Source organism: Bactrocera oleae, chromosome 6 (genome assembly GCF_042242935.1).
Source record: "Bactrocera oleae isolate idBacOlea1 chromosome 6, idBacOlea1, whole genome shotgun sequence".
Taxonomy (NCBI): Eukaryota; Metazoa; Arthropoda; class Insecta; order Diptera; family Tephritidae; genus Bactrocera; species Bactrocera oleae.
This window is the reverse complement of record NC_091540.1, coordinates 73,043,441-73,059,995: the sequence shown is the minus strand read 5'-3', so window position 1 is coordinate 73,059,995 and position 16,555 is coordinate 73,043,441. Positions and strand designations below refer to the sequence as shown.

At 37.1% G+C, this 16,555-nt stretch overlaps 2 protein-coding genes across 12 annotated transcripts in view; both read left to right on the top strand.

Moving 5' to 3' along the window:
• LOC106617581 (serine-rich adhesin for platelets) overlaps positions 1–3,115 on the top strand; it is a 65,697-nt gene extending 62,582 nt beyond the window's left edge. For 6 of the 9 annotated variants that reach the window (XM_036364009.2, XM_036364011.2, XM_036364008.2 and 3 more), the window contains one exon: positions 28–3,115. In XM_036364009.2, coding sequence (XP_036219902.2) covers positions 28–892 — 865 coding nt within the window. In that variant the 3' untranslated portion in view covers positions 893–3,115. The remainder of the gene's footprint in view (positions 1–27) is intronic. The other 3 variants (XM_070111924.1, XM_036364017.2, XM_036364016.2) reach the window with 2 other exon arrangements.
• A 144-nt stretch (positions 3,116–3,259) lies between these two features.
• LOC106625565 (insulin-like growth factor-binding protein complex acid labile subunit) lies at positions 3,260–5,824 on the top strand. Of its 3 annotated transcripts, none has more exons than XM_070111925.1 (3): positions 3,260–4,180; positions 4,276–4,706; positions 4,779–5,824. In XM_070111925.1, the coding sequence occupies exons 1-3, from the start codon at positions 3,955–3,957 to the stop codon at positions 5,769–5,771; spliced, it is 1,650 nt and encodes a 549-aa protein (XP_069968026.1). In that variant the 5' UTR covers positions 3,260–3,954; the 3' UTR covers positions 5,772–5,824. The 3 variants fall into 3 exon arrangements, with proteins under 3 accessions (XP_069968026.1, XP_014100869.3, XP_069968027.1); XM_014245394.3 differs by having other exon boundaries at positions 4,273–4,706; XM_070111926.1 differs by having other exon boundaries at positions 4,256–4,706.
• Positions 5,825–16,555: the final 10,731 nt, after the last annotated feature.

Genomic DNA, 16,555 nt, shown 5'->3' with positions numbered 1-16,555 from the left:
CCGGCCGCACCTTCTGCACCCGCGCAGAAGTAAGCCCGAGTACACCAGTTATACCACACGTTATCACCCGGCCGCCACTTGCGAAATCAATAGCATTTGCAATGGCGCCAACAACAGCAACAACAATAACAACAACTTATGCACATACCAACAGCAACACAACTGCTGCAACGGCAGCAACAACAACCTGCCAGCGGCCACCACAGAAGCAGCATCACAACAAATACGCCGTCACACCATCATATCCACCACTCTGAGCAATTACAATCAACAGTCGGCATTGGCACCGCGACGTGCCTCGATCGCGTGGGAAAAACCAACAGCGCCTGCACCCACAACACCCTTGCTCGCCCAGACAGCGGCTGTGGCCGGCACAAAACACGCGCCACCAGCCGCAACCACCTACAAACCCGTGAAAATCACACTGATTGGAGAGCCGCTCAAGCAATGGCAATGGAATGCCGTTGGCAATGGGAAGACTTCTGACAGAAACGGGCACATAGCGGCCGGCACCCATAGAGACAAGGAGGGCAACGCAAAGCGCGAACCGACCGATGGCAATAAAAGTGGAAGTAAGAGCAACCGATGTGGTGGCAGTGGTGGCATGTGTAATGGCAAGAGTAATAGTGCGAATTGCTCGAATGGCAGTAATGGTTATACAAACGGCACGAGCAGCCAGGCGAGTGGCCTAAACGAGGTCTCGAGCAATGGGCTGCAAAAGGAAAGAAGCCACCAGCCAAACCATAACCATCAGAGGCTTAATCTGCATATGCAACAGGCGCTGACACAGCCGGGACAACAGCAGCAAACACGTGTACAACAACAACAGCAAGTCTATCACACAGCAAACGGCACCAATGGCAATTTCAATCCAACAGTTACTATAGTCTGAGCGCAAAGTAGTTAGTTCGTAATGTCTGATATTGATATACAAACATACTTATACTTAAATTGATATTAAGATACAAATTTTGGAGAGTGAATTATGTAGAGGCGATGTTTTAGAGTACAGTTATTATTATAATCTACTCATGTGTGGATCTTTTGACGGTCAAGTTATCTTAAGCTTCAGGAAAATTAATATTGTGCAATAAATGTGCAAATTATGTATGTATGTAGTAGTTAAATGTGTAGTAGATTCTCTGAAACAACAATTAATGCCAATAATGGATTACTTCACATTGTAAATTCTTTTAAAAAGCCATCATAATGGCAATGAACAGACCCAGTTTCCCAATTCTTTACTCCCCGAAAAAGTGTATGCATAGCAAGAGGGGTTTAAATTGCGACAAGTAAATCATGAGGCTATTATATATATATTTCTCGACCGTTGTAGTGCTTACTGGGCGGCAAAGCAAAAAATACTGACGCACATTCTTCTGTCACTCCAGAAATGGTCAGGGGAGTTTGATAGGTGATGGATGGTTGCAAAATAAAATTTTAACTTAAACCAGAGTCACACTGGGGAAGTTCAATTCTGCGTGACTAAGCCTGGTGACGATAATGTGTTATGTGCACTATATAATACTACAAGTACATTTGTTCAATATAATCTCTTATAATAATATTATTCCTATTATTATCATATTATTGATATTATTATTTATTATTATTACTATTATTATTATCATTACTATTATTATTGTTATTATTTTTATTACTATTATTATTATTATTATTATAATTATTAGGATTTTTACTACAATTATTATATTGGTATTATTATGGAATTGTAAACGGTTACAGTTGCAATTGTTTTTTTTTTTTGTTAAAAGTTCATTACAAACTTTACACTGTCCTAGACTTAGGGTCATCGGGGTTGCTTAAGGAAATGTGTGATCAGCTCTATAGGAAATTCATGACACAGGGACAGGCCAAACACTGAAAGACACTCTCGTTTTTGCACGCCATTTCAGATATTTGGAGCGTTCCAAAATATCTATATTGATAAAACTCCGCTAAGATAACATTTCGCTTGATTTCACTACATAGATTGATTCTTCAAAAGTTCGTCATGAATTAACATTTTTGAGATAAGCAAAATATTTTGTACTTACAACGCACACTGATCCATTTATATTAATGATCATACATACATATGTATGTATGTACATATGTACACACTTTTGAATTTACACAATTTAATTAAGAAACACCTTCAGTAAACTTGCTATATTCACTAATATTATATTATTATTATTATATACATACATACATACATGTATTGACTAATTAATCAGGCATAGCATACAATTCTGATGTTATTGAATATAATATACGATTATATAATATATGAAAGTAGATTGAGAGAAAGTGTAAGCCAAGAGCAGAACTAAACTGAAAAGTATTAATTTAGTGCTTACTTAAGCTTGACACACACACATGCAAGTATATAAATGCACACAATGAACAACTTAAATACCTATATACTTATACAAACAGATTGTGGCAAACTTTAGCACATGCATACTCACATACATACATATTATAAAGAACGTATGTGTGTGCAAACATATATATAAAAGTTTATAGCTGCATTGAAATATGTAATTGAGGAAATGCAGCCACTACTTACACCTGCATACATATATACATACTTGTATATGCAATTTCTTTGAGAGAACAATAAATGACAAGCAAACCAACATATTTACTCACACTAAGCATTTAGCATTTAGCGTTAAATAATTATCATAATCGTCCGGTAAGTGTGTGGAAGGCATACCTTATCTCTAAATTACTAATATACATATGTATCTATGACCATATGATCATGAAACATATAGACTCCACACATCCCCCACATAATTTAGTATTAATAGCTCAATCTGATTTAGCTTAATTTTGTTATCAATAAGTCCATATTTGCGAATCAAGTTGCAAATACGTAATTAATAAACCCAAATTTTACCAAAATTGTATAAATTATTGTTCATTTGTATTTCAACCTTATAGAAAATCAATAACGGTTACCTTAAACCTTAATTTTAGATGCTGCATTCACGTTTCATTTATTGATTGTTATTAAAAAGCGAAGATAAGTTTCCAATCTTCACAAAAAAAAAGCGTAAATTACATGAGACTCAAATAAAATCTATAATGCATGTACAGATAATTAGAGGCTGAGTTTTCCTTATGAATATTACTACCATGGTAAGAAGTTGGATGGATGAAGTCAATGTTGGCATAAATCAACTAAGGCAAACAGCATAATACCTAAAAACGTTTTAAGGTGGAAAAGTTGAAAGCCTAGACCAAAGGACCACTGTCCGGGTTTTCCTAAAGCTTGTTCGATAGTTTTGGATCATCCTATCCGTTCCGTATATATAACACAAACTCACTGATTTATTTACGTTAGCATACAAGTATGTATAAAGTCTTTCGAGTGTCCTATTATGTTTTCAGATGAAGCTCAAGGTTCCGGATAGTGCGGTTTCCGTAAGGTATTCGTACTAAAACTAATTAATGATTAAAAGTAAAACTTTTTGTAATGTTCTATGTTGTTTACTAGAAGACATTGCTTTTTAAATGTTTATAAAATGGGAAACTCATTTCAGTCCAAAAGCGACTTGAAATCTGACTAGATGAGATTAGCAAAATGAAGACTGAGTTTTTGCTTTATGTATGCGAAGAACTTGTAGGTTTGAAAATTAATTCCAAAGAAATTTAAATTTAAAAAATATAGAACCTATAACTCTCAGACACCTCACTTCACACACCAATCACATATTATACTAAAGCAATACCTACAAATTTTTCGAGCTTTTTCACAATTAATGCGAATTTAATCTGTGTTGCTGGCTTAATCAAATTTAAAGAGAGTCTATTCCACAAAGAGCAAATTAAGCGCGCTGCTGCACTCTGCTTTATTTAACTAAACACTACTCAAACAATGCGAGATTCCGTCAGTAAAGAACTGTGGCTGGTAAAAGACGCTTCGACCGGCTCTGAACCATGAGTCAACGTGAGCTTGCGTTTATCCTGATTTTATACATAACATTTCACCAACGTTTGCAGTTATCTGCTGCACAGAAATGCAAGCCACTAAGCGGCTCGAACAATTTCGGGATCTACAGATGCCAAGGAGTGCAGACGCTGAGCGAGATAGAGGAAGAGTTAGTGGCTACTTGGCGTGGCATAGTTGTGTGCAATCGCAAAGAAGATTACCTCGATTTTACACGTAAGTTAGTGCTTGAATGCAATCCAGTTAATGTAGATATTTGTATGTGTGTGTGTGTATTAACAAGTGAACAAGAATTGCTTTATTACCAGCAGCACAATCGGGAGAGCATCAAATGCAAACAAAGTGGGCGCAGATTACTGATTTGGATCTATCGCAGGTTGGTGCTTTGAACCTTGGAGACGATGGCTTCAGCTCGTTCATTGCTTTAGAGCGTTTAAACTTAACAAATGCGCAATTGAGCGGATTGAAGCCTCAGTATTTTCCAAATGACTCAAAACTGGAGATGCTGGATGCGAGCTGGAATGATCTTCAGAGCTTAAGAGCAGTGAATTTTCAGCGTTTAACACAGTTGAGGGTGGCGAATTTTTCACAAAATAATTTAAAGTTCGTGGCAGCAGATGCCTTTGCAGTATTGGTGCATTTGGAGCAACTTAATTTGGAGAACAATGCGCTGATGAACGCCTCAGTCGGTGTCTGTAATAATCTAAGAGAGCTAAGACTCGGACATAATGACATAAAAAAGGTGCTTTAGATCGCAAATCACAAAAGATTAAGTCCATAATTTAGAGAACTTCTCTTAATTTCCCTTTTCTAGATATCGGAGTATGAATTTATGGGCTTGCCACAACTGCGACATCTGTGCCTTAGCTTCAACTCTATACACAGCATCGCCAATGGCGCGTTTCAGGCGCTAAGCACACTTACGGTACTCAACCTTTCTGGTAATTCATTACGTAAACTTTCCGCAGAAACATTTCGAGGAATGGAGCGTATACCATTACAATGTCTAGACCTCAGCTCAAATGATTTGAGCAGTTTGACATCTGAGCTCTTTACAACTTTACGTCAATTACAAGTTCTGAACCTCAGTGGCAATCAGTTGGAATCTCCACCGGCCGGTCTTTTCGTAGGACTGACGCAGCTACGTAAGCTGTATATTTACGACAACGATATCGGCATATTTCATACCAACACTTTTGCAAATCTCACTGCTCTCGACACACTTGACCTATCTGGGAACAATGTACAACAGTTTCATGCCAACGTTTTTGGTACAACGGCCCTACCACGCTTCCGAAAGCTTTTGATAAAAACCAACAACTTGAAGCACCTACACCCGCTAGCTTTTGATGCCCTGCCCTTCATGAAATACCTTTCATTGGGCTACAATGAACTGACTACTCTAGATAGACGTATGTTCGAACCAATGCGCAGCCTGCGAAAACTCCACTTGGGTAATAATTTGTTTGAAGAAATGTCCTTGGACGTGTTGCATGCACTTGGCGAGCTGTCAGAGCTATTGTTGGATAATAACAAGCTGTCATTTCTACCAAATATGGCAAACATAGCATTTCCCAACATGCGGAAGTTCTCGTTGGAAGGCAATCCATGGCAGTGTAAATGCCTTGACGATATCCTGGATTGGTTGAATTCGAAACAAGTGGACTACTTTAGGCCTCAGAGCCCGTATTATCAGGGCAAGAGATCTCTGTGTGTCGTAACGAGCAAAGATGTATGCGTTAGAAATTTGGCGCAGGTGAAAGAGGAAGGTTTCGCTGAATTACAGGATAATTATACGGAGAACTAGCAATAAATATAAAGTTACAAAGATTAAATAAACACTTAGATTCTAATATAAAAGTTGCTTCATAGCTTTTTTTCTTTAAATAATTATAAACGGGTGCTACCACACCTCGATTAACCAAAATATGTAACCCTTAATTTCTATTCGAATTTACGGTAAAACTTTTCATGTTGGTTATATAATAATTTACTGCTTTTGCTCATTAGAGATTGGAATATATATAATGGAATGTTCACTTTCAGACTGATTTGGAAAAAAACATAGAAAATTTACTTATTTGTAAATATACTAAAAATACTTAATTTATTCCAAATGGAGAATAAACAGTGTCGGTTCTAAGTTTGATCGATAATAATCGGAAAAAATTGAATAGCGCCATCTATAAGTCAACTATACAAACAAAGTGTCAATATTCAAAGCTCGTTACTTTTGCTCTTGGGCGACGTCTATGTGTAAAAACTTAAGCGGTATCTGAGCCAAAGAAAATTAACAAACAGAAAAAAGCGCAAATATTAAAAAGTACATATTTGAGCTTTTCACATGAGGGAACATCGAAAAACAACTTCGAACCTTCGAAATTCACCACGCAAGGATCGAAACGGGGAAAAGGCTATAAATAGACACAAAGGATGTTCTTAAATGAATTATGCGCATGCGGCTTTAAATTTGAAAATAAGGGCACATGCGTCAGAATGTATGTTAACGCAGAGTTGCACGGTAACTACTCCCCGCTCGTCTGAACATCTGGTATGGCTTGTTCGATTCGCTACTCTCCAACGCTTAGTCAAAGACAGCTATTCATTTTACATTGAGGGATACTGGTGTACCCCATAAATAATACTTACTTTATGTTTACATTGTATCATTATTTTATGGTTTTCTATATCCATTAAATTTACAGTTAGAGATATCAACTCACACAACTCAATCCTTTCAAATTTTACCGTCATTGGTATGTGTCTTCATTAAATTTTCATTAACATTGCAATGCCTTCGCTTCAGTCCTATCTTTCTCTTAGTGACACTTTATTGCTTTTAGAGGCATTTTTGCTATCCACTTCTAATTCCTTTTGGTAGTCGACAACTAAATTAAAATCATTGAATAGGCTCCGAAAGAACTTCTACGCACTAAACAAGTGGCACATAACAGTACTTGCATATAACGGCATTGACTTCTCCAAAACAATTGCCAGGCTTGTCAACCAGTATATTACCTACCGAATGTGGCATGCAAAAATTGTGAAGACTGCAATGAATTCTATGCAGTTCGAAAACTTTTAGTCTCTAATGAAAGGCACAGGAGAAATTGCGCGAGAAACCAAGACGTTTTACAAACCACAAAAGATGAGAGCGACAATTAAATCGAATTGAAATGTTTTGCACATGTTGTCGAACAATGGAAATTCTTTGAGGTTTCAAATTTCTCTCATGTGTGTGAGTTTGAATGTGTGTAAGAATTGTATTCTTCCTTAACTGTGTTATTCGAAGAGACGTAAATTCACCTCCCTGTAAATTCCAAGTGCATTTTTTCTCAAATGCGGAAAATAAGTATGTCAAAAGGTTAAAGGCTGGTCAAGTTCACCTGGATACGAACGCTCATAAATTATTGGTGAAATGCAACAGCAAACTCACTTACGCACACAGAAATGTTTCTTAAATATTCTCACCTGGTAAGTACTCATAATACCGACTCAAAGCCCACTCTCAAGTATATTTGTTGAGCGACAAATTATGCACTTAGGCACCTTGGTACTTACATGCATTCATATATACCTCATCGCGAGAATACAAAGCAAGGAAGCGAACAGCGTGCAAAGCGCTTGAGGTGTCTGCAAGGAGCGGGCAAAGCTGAACAAATTAAGAAACGGTGTGACACAAAATATGGGGATATACATATGTATGGAAGCGCGATGGTGTGGACATGTAAAAATATATGCGAGTATTGAAATTTTTGAGCGATTTTAAGGAAAGGTTTCTGCCTTTGTAGAAACTGACGCGAAAGAAAGTTGGTCCTTCGTTGCGTTCGCTCGCTGGTCCATTGTTGCTGCTTGGAGTGTTCATGGTCTATATGTATGTGTTTGTGGTGCAATGCAACCGGAATAATGCAACCAGAAAGATGACTCGTCGCACGAAAATGTTTGTGGTAAAACACCAATCCTCCGAGGGAACGAATGAAAATCTTTGTTCTCACACACACACTTATGTACAAACATTAAGAAATAAATTAATTTAAAATGCTGTAACCGTGTTTCCCTAGCGATTGCAAGAGTTAAGCGCAGAAGACAAGAAGCCAAACTTTCATATTTTCCAAAAATCGTACTTAAACTTAAATTTATTTTGCACAAAATTTAAAGGAGTGAGCAGACTATTTCCTCTAAAGTTCAACCGTAATAACCAGTGTACTATAAGTAAAAATCATAGCCGGAGTCCTGCATTGCTTAGAATACGGTTTCCTTGTCCGTTACACATTTTACCCTAATTAAACATCTTTTTACACAGAGATACCTCCAATTTGTTAAGAAAGTTTCAAGTTTCAATTGACAGTGATAATTAAATTGGATGCTTATAAATCTAAAGAAACAAACCGAAAAGGGCACTTCGTCAAAGAAACGGTAACTGAAAGGGATAAAAATCTCAATTTAAATAAATCAACTTCTAGGAAAAGCTGGAGTGACCTTGAATACACATCTCTTCCTCTAATGTCACACGAACTCATTAATTTCGTTTTAACCCCAAAAAGCCTACCCAAGTCGCTCTATTTTCGTTGCCAGAAATGAGATTAGGCTACATTAATACTTACACACACACACAACTACACATTCATAGGCATCAGTTGACAACAGTTTCGGTCAAGAGATCAGACAGCTAACAGGTATGATAAGGGTAAATAAGAGTTCTAAACGAAAGGCACGGCGTCTGGCTCAGAATGAAGTGTGGCCAAAATTGCCACAATATTTCAACAGCATGATTTGGAAGATAATTACATTTCAGCATTCTGTCACAAAATTTACAAAATATTGTAATAATAAACTACAGACATTCACATACATACATAAGTACCTATACGTGTACACCTCGCAGGTGTGAAGCTCCGTCTTTCACTAACAGAGTGTTGCGCGTGACGAAATTATCTATTCATGCAACGCGTGAATATAAACCAAATAAAAGTGTCTTAATTAAATAAGTGTTAAGCAACCTAAAAGCACCACAAATATTTTAGGGAAACCATAAGGAAACCACACTGTATTTAGCTTTAAAATATTATTACACCAAAACTCTGTCATTTTATTTACTGCAGAGTTGATCCTCAATTTGATTATTGGGAGGAAGTTAAACAGGTTACGCCATTCGATTCCCCCGCTTATTGAGGTTTTATGTTTTGATCTTCTTTTATTTATATGTGTTTATTGTACCTGGACATTGATTTTTGTGCGATCGACGGCACCTTCGTTGATTAATTAAGCTCTTTCACGAAAAAAAATATTTAAATTTTATTTGCTGAGGATTTGAGAAATCAAAGGATACTTTAATATTTCCTGCGATCAAATAAAATTAATAGTTATCTGCCCTAAAGTATGAATGAGATGAATACAAAGGTATGTTTGTTAAAGACTTGTCTCACTTGTTTTCACTTTTTTAGTTTTACCGCTGAATGCGACGACACAATCTAACGGTATTACCACCCACTTACTTCTTAAAAGTGATTATGTACACACGTATAAATGTGTCTCGTTGGCATAAGCGAGTCCACCGAGAATGAAAAAGAGCAAAATGCCCAACAGATCCGTGGTCCGTGGTCGTCCATTCGTGTGGTCATTAATTAATTTGCAGCTTTTTAACTCATTACCGGATCACATGCAGTGCGGCAGCTGCCAGCAGGTGGCTGGTCATGCTAATGATGTGCCAAGCATTTGGGTAGCTAGTAATTGGTGGCTGCAGCTCATTGATGTCTGCATATCCAATGGGATTCCGTTGGCTGCGGCAGCTATTGCTGTGAGAATGCGGGAATTAGAGATGCAAGGTGCTGCAACGGTAAATGACGCCGTGCATTCAAGGCAACACGTCAGCAGTTGTTGTAATTAGTGGAATTGTAGGTAAATTTACAAACAATCGGTCCGGTATTACCGCTTTCGAATGATAGATAATTGATCACGGGCAACTGCAATTATTCATTTCATGTTTTTAAAAGGTTCTTAGCAAGAGAATTTTATTTGCGCACCACCACTTCCATGGTTTACATAACACATTTTTGGTAAGGAAGCGGCTGAGGCGAAGCCAAGACTTAGTGTTGCCATGCGGAAGTTTACAGCAACTAGTGCTCGTGTTCGACTCTAACAAAAGTAAATAAATACAATGGGAAAAACTAAGAGAGCGAGTATATTATAAATGTAATTGAAAATTAAATTACGAGTATAAATAACTTGCACTCAACTAAATTCAACTCAACCAAAAACCTAATATTGGCTAAGTGGTATCGCTACAATTTAAACGAAAACTTTCCGGCAGCGAGCAAACGATGTGAACACACACATTCACACACAATCATACACCAGTACAATGTATGTAGGTATGGGCGCGTTGAAAGCATGAGCGCTGAGAGTTTCCGCGCCGCTACCGCATCTTCATCTCATAGTTGAGAATGTTTGCCCATATTTTGTGGAGTAACTTATCGCCCGCACACATAAGCGAACAAAATGGGCAAAAAAACACTCAAAAGGCCAGCGAAGCTTTGCGCTGTCTGCACGAGCGTTAGCGCGAGCGAGCGATTAAAAGCCGCTCGTAGTAGAGTAACCGCTTTCCCGCTGTTTTGTTGTTGTTCTCAGGAAAATCGTTAAATACATTTAGCGGCACACTAACGCATACAATGTGCCTTCGTGTGGATGTGTTTGTAAATTTTTAAATCGACCCATGCTGTTTCACCAGCCTCAGGGAGCACTTGACAAACTTGGCTATAAATCAAAATCGATATTCTAACAACTTTGGCAAATTACAAAACTTTATTAATTTCCAACGCATCTCTAAGGCTTTGTTTTTGTTTATTATGCGCTCTAACAACAAATATAAACAGCCGAAGGGATTGTGTACTCGTACATGTGTATGAACGGTACATTAACCCTACTTATATATGTATGTACACACATACACATACATATACTGTCGATAACGGATATTTTGCACAATGCGCTAATGAAGAGCAAAGTTTGGCAGTGTTAGAGGCCGCTCTGCGTTCCCGAAGCAGCCACAGGTGGGCCCCTTGCGCACCAAAAATAGCAAAAAAAAGGTAATTTTTTGCTTGAAATCACCAATCATTTAAGGAGCAAGTATGTACTCGTAGGAAAATGGGTAAAGCACCGCGGCATAAGTGTATTGGCCAAATGAGGGCTGGGTGATGAGTCTTGCAATTATACGCGAATGCACATTTTACTTCCTCAAAATACTTGACTACTACTTGACAACATCCGTATGCTATTAATTCTTAAAATTTGTGGGTTTCCCCCAAAAACTATTTCAAATATTCAGCTGTACGATTTTAAGTGACGCCACACTTCACTTTCGTGCTTTTTACCGTGTTGCCAGATTTAAACAAAACACAAGGAGATTTCCACCTTTTTATTAAAATTTTTTCCAAAATTATTGGCGGTAGCCATTTTATGTGTAGAAAAATTGTTCGCTTTGGAAATTAATGAATAAGTCCAACGTTTTTGTACGATTTTTAGTGACACTCACTGCAGGTTTTAACTTAAAAACAAGAAAAAATGTTACCTTCGGCAGCACTTCGGCAGCACCGTAGACATAGTACACTTTACAGATGCATTTCTTATAGCATAGAAGGGTATAAGAAGTATTGATCTTGACTTGGACAATAAGATTGGTGAATTTCGAAGACATCTTGTCAAATAATGAAATTTAGATACAAGGACTTGATATTGATCGGTCAGTTTGTATGACAGCTATATGCTATAGTGGTCCGCTATAGAGTCGGCGGTTCTAACAAATAAGCAGCTTCTTGGGGACAGGTCAGATCGTTATCTTAAAAACTGAAGAAATAATTTGCGTATATACAGGATAACCGAAATGATAGCTTTTAACATTTAAAATCGAAAACTTTGGTTTTGAACTGAGATTTAGCAGCGATTTATCAAGTTACAAAATTAATTTTAAAGTAGACAAGTGGGTCTAGTCAATGGCCCAAAATTTTTTATTCATAAAGAAAAAGTTTTAAATAATAAATTGTGCTCTATATAAAAACTTAAAAAAGCTCGTGTAGAAGATGACGCTTATGCAATAAACAAAGTTTGATTCATTATCAAGAAAAAATCACTTTTAGTAGCACCCTTTACCGTTTAACGTAGTTCATATATATAAGCAATTTCCGGTTCATATATACCTGTTGATCAAAACTATCCACAATCAATGCACTTCTATTATAGTGTCTTATTAAGAAACGCTGACAGGCATATCTAATCAATTTACTGGTTTGAGGCAATTGCTTACGTGCAATTCATTTGCCTTTCTGTTGTGATATTTTCTGTATTTCCGGTATTTCATTCTGAATAAAGGGTGTTTTATAAACTATAATAATAAGCTTTGAAAAATACTTTGAGGAAGAGATGATTTATTAATAAAACTTTATTAAGCAACAACGTATTTACATATAAAGTCGGTGCAACGAACACCTTCTGTAAAGTACTTACAAATCTCTTATTCATCTAAGAGCTTCATACTAAATACAAACTTCATTCCACGGCACCCTGTGCCACCTGCCCACCTTCTGTCGCTTATTACACTACTTTCGCGGTAGAAAAAAGTGAAAGGCGATACCGACTCTCGAGAAGTAATTTCCGTAATTAACGGTTGAAAATGCGTTGTGGCATGCTATTATGCGGTAAGCCACCATGGCCGCGGGGAGCAAGAGGGACCATGACCACACCAATACAGTTCAATAGACATGAAGATGACTTGTGTTGCTGTGCATTAAAGGACAGTAATTGCCGTTGTGTCGTTTGTGTGCGTGAAATTAATGTACAGCGAATATAAATTTATATCCCATACTCCGCTGCACACGTGATTTTCTCAAGCTAATTTTACTCCACCAAACTCGGTTTGTGGCATACACATACACTTACATACGTATGCAGAAAATAGAGGGGACTCTTTGCCACGGAGCAGCTGTGGAGCCCGACTGTCGATAAGAAGTTAAGCAGCGACATTTAACACTTCATTAATGCGCGTGAAGGACGTTGCCACCTTTGGCTTTATTGTGCAACATTCACTCGGTCTAGACACTTTAATGGGCGCAACAGTAGCTGGAGACGAGACGCAGGAATTAACGGTGAAATAATATTGACCCTGCAACCAATGGAGCTAGAAGGAGCTGACATCTAGCTACAAGCCGAACTGCGTCGATGTGTGTGTGTGTATGTGTTACGCTTAACAAAATTACAAATGTTTTCAGAAAATTAAACAAAAAACTGCTTTGCTGTCTCACTTTTACTTGTTGCGTGCATTTCGCACAAAACGACGGAGAAGTCAAGCACCAATGGCGCAACATTTAAGTAATGAAGTTAGTTCGCTCAGCGAATTGCAAGAGGAAAGTGTGCAAATGAATGGAAATGGGAAAATCAGCGTAGTAATTGACGGAAGAATCGTTTGCTGGAAACACGATTACGTAAAATTAGCGAGAAATTCATTCATTTCCCCGTTAGCAGCACTCAGCGTTGAGTAGTTGCCACAATGGTGATTTTACTTGGCCACTTTCTTCGATTAGAATCATGATCACAAAAGTCTAAAATTGATTTAAAATTTGAGAACGGTTAAATATACATTAGTATGTGTATATGGAAAACCGATTTTGGATTATTATTCGATTTTTGAACTTGTCGCGATGCGCCATTTCATTCTCTAAAGATCCATGAATCCCCATCTTCTTTATTCAATTTGATATATTTTATTAGTGAGAGGCTCGCAGATGCGCAGATTAGTCTTCAAAATACACTTTGCAAAGATATCTAAAAATGCTCGTTTTATTAGCATATTTTTTAATATCAAAATAATTTGACTGACGTGGTAGTGCTAGCGTAGACCTAATGTTGTCTATGCAGTGAATCAAACCGTTATAAATATTTATATTATAATTAAAAATAAACTTCTAATATTTTTGGGAATATTTTTGACAATTTTTGAACTGCTATGAAACTCAAAATTCTAACCGATAAAAGATAAATTACATAATAATAATGTATGTTTATTAAAAGCACACTTCGACATCTAATTGAGTTTGAGGTTATATGGTTACTAGTTGTGAATATTTTATTCTCTTTCATTTTCGTATTTTGTTCTTTTTTGTTTATTTGTCGCGGTCTTATACACATATTAACCAGAAAAGGGAAGGATAAGGATTACTTTTTCCGATTGAGTCAGTAATGAACAAGAAGTTCCAGGAAATTTCTGCCAAGAACTCAAAGTTCAGGCATTGCTATTGCGCTTAGCTTATATCCAATCATACAAGTATATCTTATAAGTATGTATTTACACATGCGTGAGATATATTCACTAATACACAGATACATTATTGGGATTGAAGAATTATATTATATCCTCAATTATTTACCGTTTGCCAATGCTTTTGGATCGCAACATTCTTCTCTTCGTAGTACTAATAAATCACATAGATTTCTACAAAAGGAAGACCTTGTTAAGGCATGAATTTCGAAAATCCAATACATGCTTTGAGACTAGCAAAATCCCAATGGCAAACTCAAAACTTTTTGTCTCGCAAGCTTCTAAGCATGACAAGTGTGTACGACTATGTGCTACGTGCGTTGCGGAACTGAAATTTGCGACACTGCAATGAAAGCGTAAAGCTAAGTGATGAATTTGCCGGCAATTTAGAGTTTTCTTGGGCTAACTGGCCTCCCTATTGACCAACCACAAGTGACTCGGACGACTCGGCTCAACGGAAATAAACACACAACTGTGTCGTGCGCCTGGTAAATTGCTCATTCACAAGGGTGAGTCGAAAATTCGTTCAAAATAAAATTGATGAATCTGCTCGGTGGATGAATATAATTTTTCAATAAAGACAGTGATGATAGACAGGCGTTACTCAGATTGATAATGGTGTTTTTGAATTATATTTTAAACCTGCTAACGGTAATAAATTACTAGTTATTCGACACTTTTTTAGTTTTAAGAATCTTATTGGAATGGTTATGTTAGGAAGTTTTTATTTTTATGAAGCATTGAATTGATTTTTTATACTCTCGCTACAGAGTATTATAGTTTTGTTGCCCTAACGGTTGTTTGTAACACCTAAACCTAATCGCGATAGATATAGAGTTAGGTATATATAAATGATCAAGATGACGAGAGAGTTGAATTTCGAGTGACTGTTTTTATCCGTCTGTCTGTCCGTCCGTCCGTGCAAGCGATAAGTGAAGTAAAAATTGAGATATCTTGATGAAACTGTACACGTGCTTCTCCGCAGCCAAGGGGTTGGTATTGCAAATGGGCCACGCCTACAAAATGTCGTTAAGCGAAAGTATATGAAAACCTATGCTTAGGCTTAAAATTAAGATATAAAAATCTTATTCTATACAAACTGTCGGGGGCGGAAAATTTTTCAAAAGTGGTCGTGGCTACGGCCTCTAATTGCTTTAGTGAGCATATCTCACAAACTATTAAAGCTATTTCAACCAAACTTGCTGAGAGGAAGTCCTTCCAGTATTTCTTCATGTACTCTGAAAATGGGTTAAAACAGCTGATAACCCATATATCGGTTATGTTGAAAACTACTACGAGGTCGATAAGTCAATAAATAAATACGTTATTTCTCATTAATTTAAAAAAATAAAATTTTACAACCGTGATGGTACGGAACAGCTTCATAGCAGTACATTTATCCAAAGTTGATACATGATATTATTTCGACATTGCGTTGCGTTATGAAGATGGATGAAATCGGAAAGCAACCACGCCAAAAATATCGGTAAAACTCTGTGGTTTATTGTTGAAATTCAAAGATAATACAATATTTTCTTGGTAATAGTGTGCCCTTGAGTCAAGACAACGTAAAAACGCGTGAATACTTACATTGGCCCCTATATACCTAATATACGTAATAAAAAAATTTTCGAACTTCCGGTTGACTTTATGTCGTATATACCGGTCAACATGTGAAATGTCTTTAGGAAAATCATACAGCTTCTCTATCTTATAACATTGGGTCCTTGTGCCCACATGGATGAAATCAAAATAATCATAAGTTAGTAAGATACTAAATTTGTAAGCCATTCGGTTTCTTTAAATAATGATTGTTGAATCCTCCGCGCGCTTGAGCTTTGCAAATTGCGAGAGTTTAAAATGTTCGGATGCAACCGAACTTAGTTCTTCTTTAATGTTAAATTTATATATTTTTTAGAGTAAGGCTTGTATCTTTCAGGAAAAGAAGGGGAAATGTCTTGTACCGTTTTGTATTTGGCTCCAAGCTTTTCTACAAATGGCTAAATGTTTCAACAGATTTATAAGTATTATTTACTATGTTCTACGACTGTTCTTTTCGACCACCCCTGTAGTTCACTCGTACGCACAAACATATCCGGGGCACAAGTAAACACTAGGTTGACATTCTTCCTGGCAGAGGCGAACTGGACGACTCATGTGCTTGACCCTTGTCAAATAAACACCAGACGAGCAGAAGTTAAGGCACAATTAGGGTCCCTGCAGTGGTTTTCCAAGTGAGAAAGGCAGCGTGCTTATTCAAGTAATAAGGTTTGCTAATCTAATAA

Excerpts from the sequence above, each read along its gene's own strand:
- LOC106625565 (XM_014245394.3), top strand. The coding sequence starts at position 3,955 with ATGAGTCAACGTGAGCTTGCGTTTATCCTGATTTTATACATAACATTT. Across the intron at positions 4,181-4,272 it reads AGATTACCTCGATTTTACAC|CAGCACAATCGGGAGAGCAT; the intron begins GTAAGTTAGTGC and ends CTTTATTACCAG. Across the intron at positions 4,707-4,778 it reads GACATAATGACATAAAAAAG|ATATCGGAGTATGAATTTAT; the intron begins GTGCTTTAGATC and ends TCCCTTTTCTAG.